Source organism: Ranitomeya variabilis, chromosome 8 (assembly GCF_051348905.1).
Source record: "Ranitomeya variabilis isolate aRanVar5 chromosome 8, aRanVar5.hap1, whole genome shotgun sequence".
Taxonomy (NCBI): Eukaryota; Metazoa; Chordata; class Amphibia; order Anura; family Dendrobatidae; genus Ranitomeya; species Ranitomeya variabilis.
The window spans coordinates 33,906,569-33,920,643 of record NC_135239.1 but is presented as its reverse complement, the minus strand read 5'-3'; the positions used below and the strand labels follow the sequence as shown (position 1 = coordinate 33,920,643).

Below are 14,075 nucleotides of genomic sequence, written 5' to 3'. Positions count from 1 at the left end.
CCTCACGCCCGACATTGCTGCAGTAATGGGGCAGTCAGGTTTAATGACTAAGTACCAGTACTCTCTATGGCAGTGAAGAACAAGGGTCACAGCCAGAAATTTACGAGGGGGGAGTCTCGGCAGCAAAGGTTAGATAGATGTAAAGACTTCTTGTGACTCAAGGACACAGTTTCTTGTATTTTCTTTTAGGCCAGTAGTCTCCTGACGTAAACTACCAGCATCATCGGCATAGAGGAAGGAGGTTGTTCCATCAGGTAAAGCTGACAACCATATTTACAATAGGAAAGTCCCTACGAGGACTATGGACCCTGAAGAACACAAGGATCACACAGGCTGGACACATTCACTTCTTGCTTGCTTTCTTCTGATATCAGCAGTGCTAGATCATTAGGCACTAGTTATCCCCATAAGACCACGTTCACATGTGCAGTATTTGGTCAGTATTTTACATCAGTATTTGTAAGCCACAACCAGGAGTGGAAGAATAAGAGGAAAAGTATATAAGAAATACGTCATCACTTCTGTATTTTTCACCCACTCCAGGATTTGGCTTACTTATAAATACTGAACATGGTCTAATAATGTATCTATAGGACAGGATCTGCGCTTCTCAGCATTGAACGGAACTGTGCTGTCCTGATAAATCAGCCAGAGATGATTGATGGTGATCCAACACCCAGCAGCCTATCCTGAGATTGAAGAACTATCGATATTAGATGCCCAGACAATCCCTTTAAGATCGAAAGAACTATCGATATTAGATGCCCAGACAACCCCTTTAAAAAAAAAAAAAATATCACACTTCACTCCAGTGGTCTCTACCGGTCTTTGGTTACTTTTCTTCACAAAAAAAAAAGTGTTGCACAAATCCATGTGACTGCAGCAGCCAATCACTAGACTCAAAAGTGACCACTAAGGCAAGCTGCTTATCTGCACCCTTCTCTGACAGAACAGTGAAGGTTGCACCTGTTGGTGAGTATTGTGTGTATATATGTATTATATATATATATATATATATATATATATATATATATATATATATATATATATATATATATATATATATACACACATACATATACACATACATACATACACATATACACATATATATATACACATATATATATACATATACATATATATACACACATATATACATATATATACACATATATATATATATATACACATACACATACATATATACATACATATATACATACATATATACATACATATATACATACATATATACATACATATATACATACATATATATTTTTAATACGTTTCCTGCTGTTAGACACTTTCTCCTAGAACGCCCCTTTAAGACCTTAAAACGACACTTTCAGTAATCTGAGCTATGTATTTTTTTTCTTAAGTGATTTTGCTGCAGAATAATGTTAGTAAGTCGTTTTTAAGCACAATGAACACAATATAAAAAAAAAAATACTAGAGCAATTTTTACTACCATTTAATTTTTTTCCTGCTTTTAAAAATATAAAATTAATTATGTCCAACAAAACTATGACTTGCATGCGAAAAAAAAAAACCTCATGTGTCTATGGTAGAGGAAAAAATAAAATAAAATAAAAAGTCATGATTCTTGGAAGAAGTGGACAAGAAAAAGGCGCAAAAACAAAAATTAGCCCCGGCAGAAAGGGGTTAAATTAGTCCCACAAATTGTAGAAATGCGTATGGTGAAGAACTAGTGCACACAGAGTCTGGGCCTTACTGGTCATAGTTATACAAGCCATCATGCAGGGGGTGCTGTATTCTCAGGGAGCCATCAGTGAGGTTATTACGGTAATGGCGCCTGACGGTAGGTGCCCACAGTCATTAATTGCTGCAGGTTGGACACTGCGTACTTGTGCAGTGACCAGAAGTTACAGCATAGTGGATGAGATTTCAAGAAATCCCATGCCCACTATGCAATCACAGACGCCTGCGGCTCACCCATAGAGACGGACATGCGGCGTGTCTTTCCAGACTGCAGCATGTCTATTTATCTAGCGGAGACACAAGCCTTTGCAAGAGAAATTTCACCTGTACAATGTATTGGACGCGGTGATTCATCACAGTTCAGTGAACACATGCGGAATCACCTGCGTTCAATAGCCGGAGATATGCTGTGTGCACATACTCTAAGGAAGGCTCTGCCGCGCTGAATGCCATTGGGTAAATCATCAAGATCCGCTGCTGGCAGCTTCCTTTGTAATCACCTTTTATAATTCTCCCACATGGCACAGGCCAGTAGGCATCGCTGGTCGTTTGACAACTCCTCTCCCTGCAGTCACCGTCCTTCATGTAGAGAACACATCCTACGCCTGCCACACAGCACCCACAATCCTACACAGGCATACTACGAAGTGCTGAGGGTAGCACAAAAGTACTGTAATAAGAATTTACGCTAGGAGAGGACAAAACAGCGCAGGCGACCCGGAAGTAAAGCCGGCGAATGACAGTACATTGCACTGCCTTACAGGGCAGAGTGAAGTACGCCTGAGCAAAAGTGAGATTAGAGGGGCTGTGCGGATGAGGTGGGACAAGTCATTCACATGAAGCAGGACAGTGATTGTGGGGGGAAGTGGTGAGCAAGACCAGCAACCCCCACTGGACTGCACTGTATGGGGGGTGGGTGGGCTAGATGGGCTGGAATTTTTGTGCCATGCAGAGGGGGTTGGGAGCTAGACTGCTGTAAAATAGTGTTGATAAAGTTGGGGGCCAGAGTATAGTGTGAAAACCTAGTAACAGGCTCCCTTTAATAAACTCACTAACAGCAGCTGGGAATAAGTGCAGGGACTTCTGCTCATTCCATACAGAAGGGATGACGTTAAAATGAGATATATATATATATATATATATACATACACACACACGCTTACACACTAAAAAATGCCTGTATACATGTAGTGCGAGTGTGTGAGTGTACACACACTTTCTGTATAACAAGTGTGATGTGTGAATGTACATACGTAAGCATACGTGCATAGTATATACATCCATGTGTACACACATATATACAGACCATACATAACATACATACACAAATTGAGCTCTATACACATACAATTCTATATTACACGCTTGTATAGACTATACATTAAGACTCGCCATAATGTGTAATACATATATTATTGTATATAGACACTTGTATACAGACTATACATACATTACACACAACTCACACGTACACATGGAGCCATGTCATCCCCATTACACACATATACACACACACTGTAGATTACACACACTTCACACGTGCACATGCAGCCCCATGGTCACACACACTTGTATGCACACTATACATTATATACACACACACACTATACATTATATACACACACACACTATACATTATATACACACACGCACTATACATTATATACACACACGCACTATACATTATATACACACACACACTATACATTATATACACACACACACTATACATTATATACACACACGCACTATACATTATATACACACACGCACGCACTATACATTATATACACACACGCACTATACATTATATACACACACGCACTATACATTATATACACACACGCACTATACATTATATACACACACGCACTATACATTATATACACACACGCACTATACATTATATACACACACGCACTATACATTATATACACACACGCTATACATTTTATACACACACACTATACATTATATACACACACACTATACATTATATACACACACACTATACATTATATACACACACACTATACATTATATACACACACACACACACACACACTATACATTATATACACACACACACACACACACACACTATACATTATATACACACACTATACATTATATACCGGCACCTCACACGTAGCCCCTCGCTCCCCCATACACACTATACATTATATACACACACACTATACATTATATACACACACACTATACATTATATACACGCACACTATACACGCACACTATACATTATATACGCACACTATACATTATACACACACACACACTATACATTATATACACTATACATTATATACACTATACATTATATACACACTATACATTATATACACACACTATACATTATACACGCACACTATACATTATACACGCACACTATACATTATACACGCACACTATACATTATATACGCACACTATACATTATATACGCACACTATACATTATATACACACACTATACATTATACACGCACGCACACACTATACATTATACACACACACTATACATTATATACACACTATACATTATACACGCACACTATACATTATATACGCACACTATACATTATATACACACACTATACATTATATACACGCACTATACATTATATACACACTATACATTATATACACACTATACATTATATACATACACTATACATTATATACACACACACACTATACATTATATACACGCACTGTACATTATATACACACACACTATACATTATATACACACACACTATACATTATATACACACACTATACATTATATACACACACTATACATTATATACACACACTATACATTATATACATACACACTATACATTATATACACGCACTATTCATTATATACACGCACTATTCATTATATACACACTATACATTATATACACACTATACATTATATACACACACTATACATTATATACGCACACTATACATTATACACGCACACTATACATTATACACGCACACTATACATTATATACGCACACTATACATTATATACGCACACTATACATTATATACGCACACTATACATTATATACACACACTATACATTATACACGCACACACACACTATACATTATATACACACACACTATACATTATACACGCACACTATACATTATACACACACACTATACATTATATACACACTATACATTATACACGCACACTATACATTATACACGCACACTATACATTATATACACACACTATACATTATATACACGCACTATTCATTATATACACTATACATTATATACACACACTATACATTATATATACACACACACACTATACATTATATACACACACTATACATTATACACACACTATACATTATATACACACACTATACATTATATACACACACTATACATTATATACACACACTATACATTATATACACACTATACATTATACACGCACACTATACATTATACACGCACACTATACATTATACACGCACACTATACATTATACACGCACACTATACATTATACACGCACACTATACATTATACACGCACACTATACATTATATACGCACACTATACATTATATACACGCACTGTACATTATATACACACACACACTATACATTATATACACACACTATACATTATATACACACACACACACTATACATTATATACACACACTATACATTATATACACACACTATACATTATATACACACTATACATTATATACACACTATACATTATATACATACACACACTATACATTATATACACGCACTATTCATTATATACACACTATACATTATATACACACACTATACATTATATATACACACACACACTATACATTATATACACACACTATACATTATATACACACACTATACATTATATACACGCACTATACATTATATACACGCACTATACATTATATACACGCACTATACATTATATACACACTATACATTATACACGCACACTATACATTATACACGCACACTATACATTATACACGCACTATACATTATATACGCACTATACATTATATACACACTATACATTATATACACACTATACATTATATACACACTATACATTATATACACACACACTATACATTATATACATACACACTATACATTATATACATACACACTATACATTATATACATACACTATACATTATATACACACACACACTATACATTATATACACACACTATACATTATATACATACACACTATACATTATATACATACACACTATACATTATATACACACACACTATACATTATACACACACACACTATACATTATACACACACACACTATACATTATATACACACACACTATACATTATATACACACACACTATACATTATATACACACACACTATACATTATATACACACACACTATACATTATATACACACACACTATACATTATATACACACACACTATACATTATATACACACACTATACATTATATACACACACACTATACATTATATACACACACACTATACATTATATACACACACACTATACATTATATACACACACACTATACATTATATACACACACACTATACATTATATACACACACTATACATTATATACACACACTATACATTATATACACACACACTATACATTATATACACACACACTATACATTATATACACACACACTATACATTATATACACACACACTATACATTATATACACACACACTATACATTATATACACACACTATACATTATATACACACACTATACATTATATACACACACTATACATTATATACACACACACTATACATTATATACACACACACTATACATTATATACACACACACTATACATTATATACACACACACTATACATTATATACACACACTATACATTATATACACACACACTATACATTATATACATACACACTATACATTATATACACACGCAGTATACGTTATATACACACGCAGTATACGTTATATACACACGCAGTATACGTTATATACACACACTATACGTTATATACACACACTATACAGTATATACAGTATATACCGGCACCTCACACGTGCACACGCCGCCGCCCCGCGCTCGCCCCCGGGCCCGGCCATTGTTCCGTACCTGGTATGGGGGCGGCGGCTCCTGGTCGCCGTCGGTGCCGTCCCCGTAGCTCGCCCGATCAGACTGCGATTCGTGCAGGAGGGAGATATCATCCGATGTCGGTGACTTCAGGCAGTTCCCCATGTCGCGGAGCAGGGAGGGACCGTCTCCGCACAGGTTACGCGGGGCCTTGGGTGCGGATACCTGGGCCTTGTAGGGGCTCCTAGCAGCAGGCTGGTGTGGCCTCGGGGTCTGTCAGGACGGTTTCCTGCACCGGCCGCAGTGTCGGTCTCCCGGGCCGGTCAGCCTCTGTCTCCGCTGCGCTCCTCCGCTGAGATCCCGGCCGCCATTACTGATCCGAGTCCCAGCGCTGCTCCTCACAGACACGGCGTGACGTCACCGCCAGCCGGGAGCTGGCCACGCCCCAGTGTTTGTGTCTGGGAGGAGGACGGGTCACGTGGCGCAGTACACCCTTTCGCTGCCGGCTGGGCTGACCGTGCCTGAGGTGTGTGCACAGGCCTCTGCCGGGCTGTCTATTGTTCACTGTTATCAGCCAGGATTATCCACTACAAAGAGCCGGCTCCCTGCTGTGAATGGAAGGAGCCGGCTCTGCAGTGTGGCTGGTGCCTGCAGCTTACTGGAGTGTGACTGTGGGAGGAGAGAGGTGGAGGTTGTGAGCATGTGAGTCCTGGAGAGATGGTGCAGACAAGCACAGGACAGGGTGGATGGGAAAAGAAGAAAAAGGGCTTCCTAGTGTTAACCCTTCAGTGCCCCAGACTGCAAGCATTAGGCTAAGTGCACACGTTCAGAATTGCCGTGGAAATTTCCGTGGCAATTCCACAACTCCCTGCCGCGGATATATCGCATGCGTTTTCCCGCTAAACACTAGCGGTTTACAAGAGATCTGTAGCATCGCTTGGAAAACTGACTGACAGGTTGGTCACACTCGCTAAACATAGTGTTTGACAAGTGTGACCAACTTTTTACTATTGATGCTGCCTATGTAGCATCAATAGTAAAAAAGATAGAATGTTAAAAATAATGAAAAAATAAAAATCTTCGACAACTCCCGTTCTCAGCGACGCCTTGCGACAATGACCTCAGATGTGCATCACGCGAGACCGCTACGTCATCACAGGTCATTGTGCAAGGCCTGGGCAGGATCCGGGGGCCGCCAGAAGGTGAGTATAACTATTTTTTATTCCCGGGACCTGGAGCAGTCTCCTCTCTTTCACACCCGGGTGCCACCTGCATATGATCCGCTTACTTTGCGCATGGTGGGCATAGCCCCATGCGTAAAGTAAGCAGATTATTGCGATCCTATGTGTGCAGAATCACCGAGATTCCGCACAAAGAATGAGCATGCTGCATATTTTTCCACGATGCGATTCCGCCGTGGAAAAATACACAGCATTGCGGAATCCCATTGAATTCAATGGTGGGTTGTGTATGCGATTTCGCAGCGTACAGTGTGTACAGTTTGTGTAGTGTGTGTGTGTGTGTGTGTGTAGTGCGCTCTATAGCGCCACCTGGTGGAAGCCACGATCCTACAGGTCTATTACCATTTCTGCGCAGTTAGTCCACTTTTTGGTGGTGAAGTGACCACAGAACAGCCATTCTCACAGTTCAATTTTTTTGGTTCATTGTCTCAGTTAAATATTCTGGTATTTTATTACACATGAAAGAAAAAAAGAAAAACATTTTTGTATTATTTTTCAGGTTTTATTTACATTCCAGTATAAAAAAAGAAAAAAGAGTATGGTGATAGAAATGTCTATATTTTTTTACTTTTTTTTTAATGGGGACTTGAATCGCTCGTACTATGCAATGTCTGGTGCAGGCCACATGGGTGTACAAACATGGCGGACACGGGCACCTTCAGTAGCTCCTCCCCCTAGTAGCGTAACTAGAATCTGATGGGCCCCAGTACAAGATTTGGGTTGGGGCCCCCACACTGATTTTATATACAGTTAAAACCAGAAGTTTCCATACACTATATAATAAGACACATCGGAATGTTTTTCTCAATATCTGACATGAAATCACAATAAACCTTTCCCGTTTTAGGTCAATTAGGATTACCATAATTATTAATATTTGCCAGAATAATGAGAGAGAGAGAGAGAGAATGTTTTAAGGCATTTTTATTACTGCAAGGTCAAAAGTTTCCATCCATTTCCTTAGTATTTGGTACCATTGCCCTTACTCTGAATCACTTGGGTTAGACGTTTGGGATCTCCTTCCACAAGCTTCTCACAGTAGTTGGTCGGAATTTGGGCCCATTTCTCCTGACAAAACTGGTGTAACTATTCCAGGTTTGTAGGTCGCTTTGCTCGCACCCGCATTTTCAGTTTTGCCCATAAATGTTCAATAGGATTGAGATCAGGGCTTTGTGATGACTGCTCCAAAACATTGACTTTGTTATCCTGAAGCCACTTTGTTACCATTTTGGCAGCATGCTTCGGGTTATTGACGATTTGGAAGACCCATTTGCACCCAAGCTTTAGCTTCCTGACTGATGTCTTAAGATGTTGCTTCAGTATTGCCACATAATCTTCTTTTCTCATGATGCCATCTATTTTGTGAAGTGCACCAGTCCCTCCTGCAAAACAACCCCATAACATGATGCTGCCACCACTGTGTTTCACAGTTGGGATGGTGTTCTTAGGCTTCCAAGCTTCTCCCTTTTTCCTCCAAACTTAACGATGGTCTTTATGCCCAAAAAGTTCAATTTTAGTTTCATCAGATCACAGGACATGTCTCCTAAAATGAACGTCTTTGTTTTATTGTTTCTTTTGGAGTAATGGCTTTTTCCTGGCAGAGAGGCCTTTCAGCCCATGTTGATACAGTACTCCTTTCACTGTGGATATTGACACAATCTTACCAGCTTCCGCCATCATCTTCACAAGGTCTTTTGCTTTTGTCTTCGGGTTGACATGCGGATGTCGGACCAAAGCACATTCATCTCTGGGACACAGAACCTGTCTCCTTCCTGAGCTGTATTATGGCTGGACATTCCCATCTTGTTTGTACTTGCGTATAATTGTTTGTACAGATGAACGAGGCACATTCAGGTATCTTGAAATTGTACCAAAGGATGAGCCAGACTTGTGCAAGTCCACAATTCTCTTCCTGATATCCTAGCTGATTTCTTTAGACTTTCCTCTGATGCTACACAAAGAAACCAATGGTCTGTGCTCCAAGCATGAATAGAGGCCGAAATCCACCCCAGAAAGAAATATAAAATAATGTATGGTAAGGCAATGAAACTTTATTGAAACCAGTATGGCAATAGACTAGCATAGAAACTATAAAAATATTTTAAAATAAAATAAACAATGTGTGCATATCAAAGACTTGCGCAGAATAAAAAGTATATCAATTAGTTATTATATAGAAAGATTGCGCTATAGGTAAGCAATATATCTAGAAAACCAATTTTGCATATGGCGGAGGTATAATTCACAATACATATATTAGAATTTCCCCTGAAATATATAGATTTCAGATATGGCACAGAAAGTTATACATATCCATGTATAATAAAGCGCAATGAATTAAAAAATAATAAAAATTATATAAAAAAATAATAATTAAACAAAAAATAATAAAATAAAAAAGTGCGTGTATTAGAAACATAAAAAGGGAAAATATAAACTCCAAAACTTTTTTGATCCCTATAGAACTGTGTCAAGTATTAAAAGGATACAAATGAAATAAAGTGCATATAATTAGAAATCCACAGTACACTGTCAAGTATCCATTTCAAGGTGCCATGTGCGAGTGCGATGTACCACACAATATATATCCTTAAAGTGCCATGTGCATATATGTAGGGGAATCGAGTCAGTCTATATTAAGGGAGTATACCTTTAAATGGGGTGCGCGATATCAAGACCTTGGCGGCATTGAAAGGTATTAAATGTGTCATCGCGCTAGCGCAGATAGAGGTAGCAGATGCTCTATCTGCGCTAGCAGTGACGGACCTGGAAACACTGCAGCCCGCGTCCCAGGGTCCGTCACTCAATGACGGCACATCGCTAGCGCATGTCCATTGTGGGCGTGCGCTAGCGATGCGTCTGACATTGGACTCAATGGCAGCGTTAACGGACTGCTTTACACCGCATTATGCCGAGGTGTAACGTAGTCCGTCTAATGGACGCCAGTAACGTAATGTGAACCCAGCCTTAGGGTTGGGGCTAGAGTTGGGGCTTGGGTTTGGATTACGATTACAGTTGGGTTAGGGGTGTGGTTAGATTTATGGTTAGGGTTGGGATTAAGGTTAGGGATGTGTTGGGGTTAGGAGTGTGGTTAGGGTTGGGATTAGGGTTAGGGGTGGGTTGGAGTTAGAATTGGGGGGTTTCCACTGTTTAGGCACATCAGCGTTTCTGCAAATGCAACATTGCGCCTGCAGACAAATCCATCAAAGTCTGCATTCCAAAACGCTACTTCTTCTCTTCCGAGCCCCGACGTGTGCCCATACAGTTTTCTCCCACATATGGGGTATCAGCGTACTCAGGACAAATTGTACAACAACTTGTTGGGGTCCAATTTCTCCTGTTACCCCTGGGAAAATACAATACTGGTGGCTAAAAAATCATTTTTGTGGAAAAAATGTTTTTTTTATTTTCTCGGCTCTGCGTTATAAACTTTAGTGAAACACTTGGGGGTTCAAAGGTCTCACAACACAACTAGATAAGTTCCTTAGGTGGTCTAGTTTCCAAAATTGGGTCACTTGTGGGGGGTTTCCACTGTTTAGGCACACAGGGGCTCTCCAAACGCGACATGGCGTCTGATCTCAATTCCAGCCAATTCTGCGTTGAAAAAGTCAAATGGTGCTCCTTCCCTTCCGAGCTCTGCCGTGCGCACAAACAGTGGTTTACCCCCACATATGGGGTATCAGCGTACTCAGGACAAATTGCACAACAACTTTTGGGGTCCAATTTCTCCTCTTACCCTTGGGAAAATAAAAAATTGGGGGCAAAAATATGATTTTTATGATTTTTTTATTTTTACGGCTCTACACTATAAACTTCTGTGAAGCACTTGGGGGTTCAAAGTGCTCACCACACATCTGGATAAGTTCCTTAGGGGCCTACTTTCCAAAATGGTGTCACTTGTGGGGAGTTTCCACTGCTTAGGCACATTAGGGACTTTCCAAACGCGACATGGCGTCCTATCTCAATTCCAGCCAATTTTGCATTGGAAAGTCAAATGGCGCTCCTTCCCTTCTGAACTCTGTCATGCTCCCAAACAGTGGTTTACCCCCACACATGGTGTATCAGCGTACTCAGGATAAATTGCACAACAACTTTTGGGGTCCAATTTCTCCTGTTACCCTTGGTAAAATAAAACAAATTGGATCTGAAGTAATTTTTTTGTGAAAAAAACTTAAATGTTCATTTTTTTAAACATTCCAAAAATTCCTGTGAAGAACCTAAAGGTTTAATAAACTTCTTAAATGTGATTTTGAGCACCTTGAGGGGTGCAGTTTTTAGAATGGTGTCACTTCTTGACATTTTCTATCATATAGACCCCTTAAAGTGACTTCAAATGTGATGTGGTCCCTAAAAATAAAATGGTGTAGTAAAAATGAGAAATCGCTGGTCAACTTTTAACCCTTATAACTCCCTAACAAAAAAATTTGGGTTCCAAAATTGTGCTGATGTAAAGTAGACATGTGGGAAATGTTACTCATTAAGTATTTTGTGTAACATATCTCTGTGAATTAAGGGCATGAAAATTCAAAGTTGGAAAAATGCGGAATTTTAGAAATTTTTGCCAAATTTCCATTTTTTTCACAAATAAACGCAAGTAATATCAAAGAAATTTTACCACTAACATAAAGTACAATATGTCACGAGAAAACAGTGTCAGAATCAGCAGGATCCGTTCCAGAGTTATAACCTCATAAAGGGACAGTGGTCAGAATTGTAAAAATAGGCCCGGTCATTAACGTGCAAACCACCCTTGGGGGTTAAGGGGTTAAAGGCATAGCAGTATTAGTGTATGTAAACTTTTGACTTTGCATTAAGTAAAAAAAAATGTCTTAAAACATTTTTTCTCACTCATTATTCTGGCATTTTGCAAATATTAATAATTATGGTAATCCTTATTAGCCTAAAACGGAAAGGTTTGTTCTGATTTCATGTCAGATATTGAGAAAAACATGTAGATGTGTCTTTTTGTATAGTGTATAGTGATATATCCCCCATCCTGGTATATCTCACTTATCCTGTGCCCCATCTTGGTATATGTCCCCCATCCTGGTATATCCTTTATACCATGCACCATCCTATTATTTATATCCCTCATCCTGGTATATTTGTTCCTTGTTCTGCTGCTATTCTTTAAGGTATACAAAAAATAAATCTTTATACTCACTAGGGGTGTACATAGAAGTCATTGGGCCCCATAGCAGTAGTATAATGCACTCCCTATAGTCCTTCATATAGTATAATGCACTGCCCTTAGCCCTCCATATAGTATAATCCACCCACATAGTCCTCCATATAACATAATGAACTCCAATAGTCCTCCATATAGTATAATGCACCCTAGTCCTCCATATAGTATAATGCATCTCATACTCCTCCATACTTCTCCATATAGTATAATGCACCCCATAAACCTCCATATAGTATAAAACATCTCATAGCCTTCCATATAGTACAATGCATCCCCATAGTCCTCTATATAGTATAATGCATCCCCATAGTCCTCTATATAGTATAGTGCAATCCCCATAGTCCTCTATAGTATAATGCACTCCCCATAGTCCTCTATATAGTATAATGCACCTCCCATATTTCTCCATATAATATAATATGCCACATAGTTCTCCATATAGTTTAAGGCCTCACATAATCCTCCATATAGTATAATGCACCCCATAGTCCTCCATATAGTATAATTCAGCTCATACTCCTTCATATAGTATAATGCACCCCATAAACCTCTATATAGCATAATGCCACTTCTGGTGGTCCCAAACTTCTTCCATTTAAGGATTATGGAGGCCACTGTGCTCTTAGGAACCTTGAGCACTGCAGAAATTCTGTTGTAACCTTGGCCAGATCTGTGCCTTGCCACAATTCTGTCTCTGAGCTCCTTGGCCAGTTCCTTTGACCTCATGGTTCTCATTTGGTCTGACATGCACTGTGAGCTGTGAGCAGTGGCGTAACTACAAAGTT

The 14,075-nt window shown here is 38.8% G+C and overlaps 1 protein-coding gene across 1 annotated transcript in view; it reads right to left on the bottom strand.

Annotated features, from left to right (window-relative positions):
• Positions 1-7,362, bottom strand: part of RNF11 (ring finger protein 11) — a 32,567-nt gene extending 25,205 nt beyond the window's left edge. The window contains exon 1 of the mRNA XM_077277542.1: positions 6,904-7,362. Coding sequence (XP_077133657.1) covers positions 6,904-7,026 — 123 coding nt within the window. The 5' untranslated portion in view covers positions 7,027-7,362. The remainder of the gene's footprint in view (positions 1-6,903) is intronic.
• Between the last annotated feature and the right edge of the window lie 6,713 nt (positions 7,363-14,075).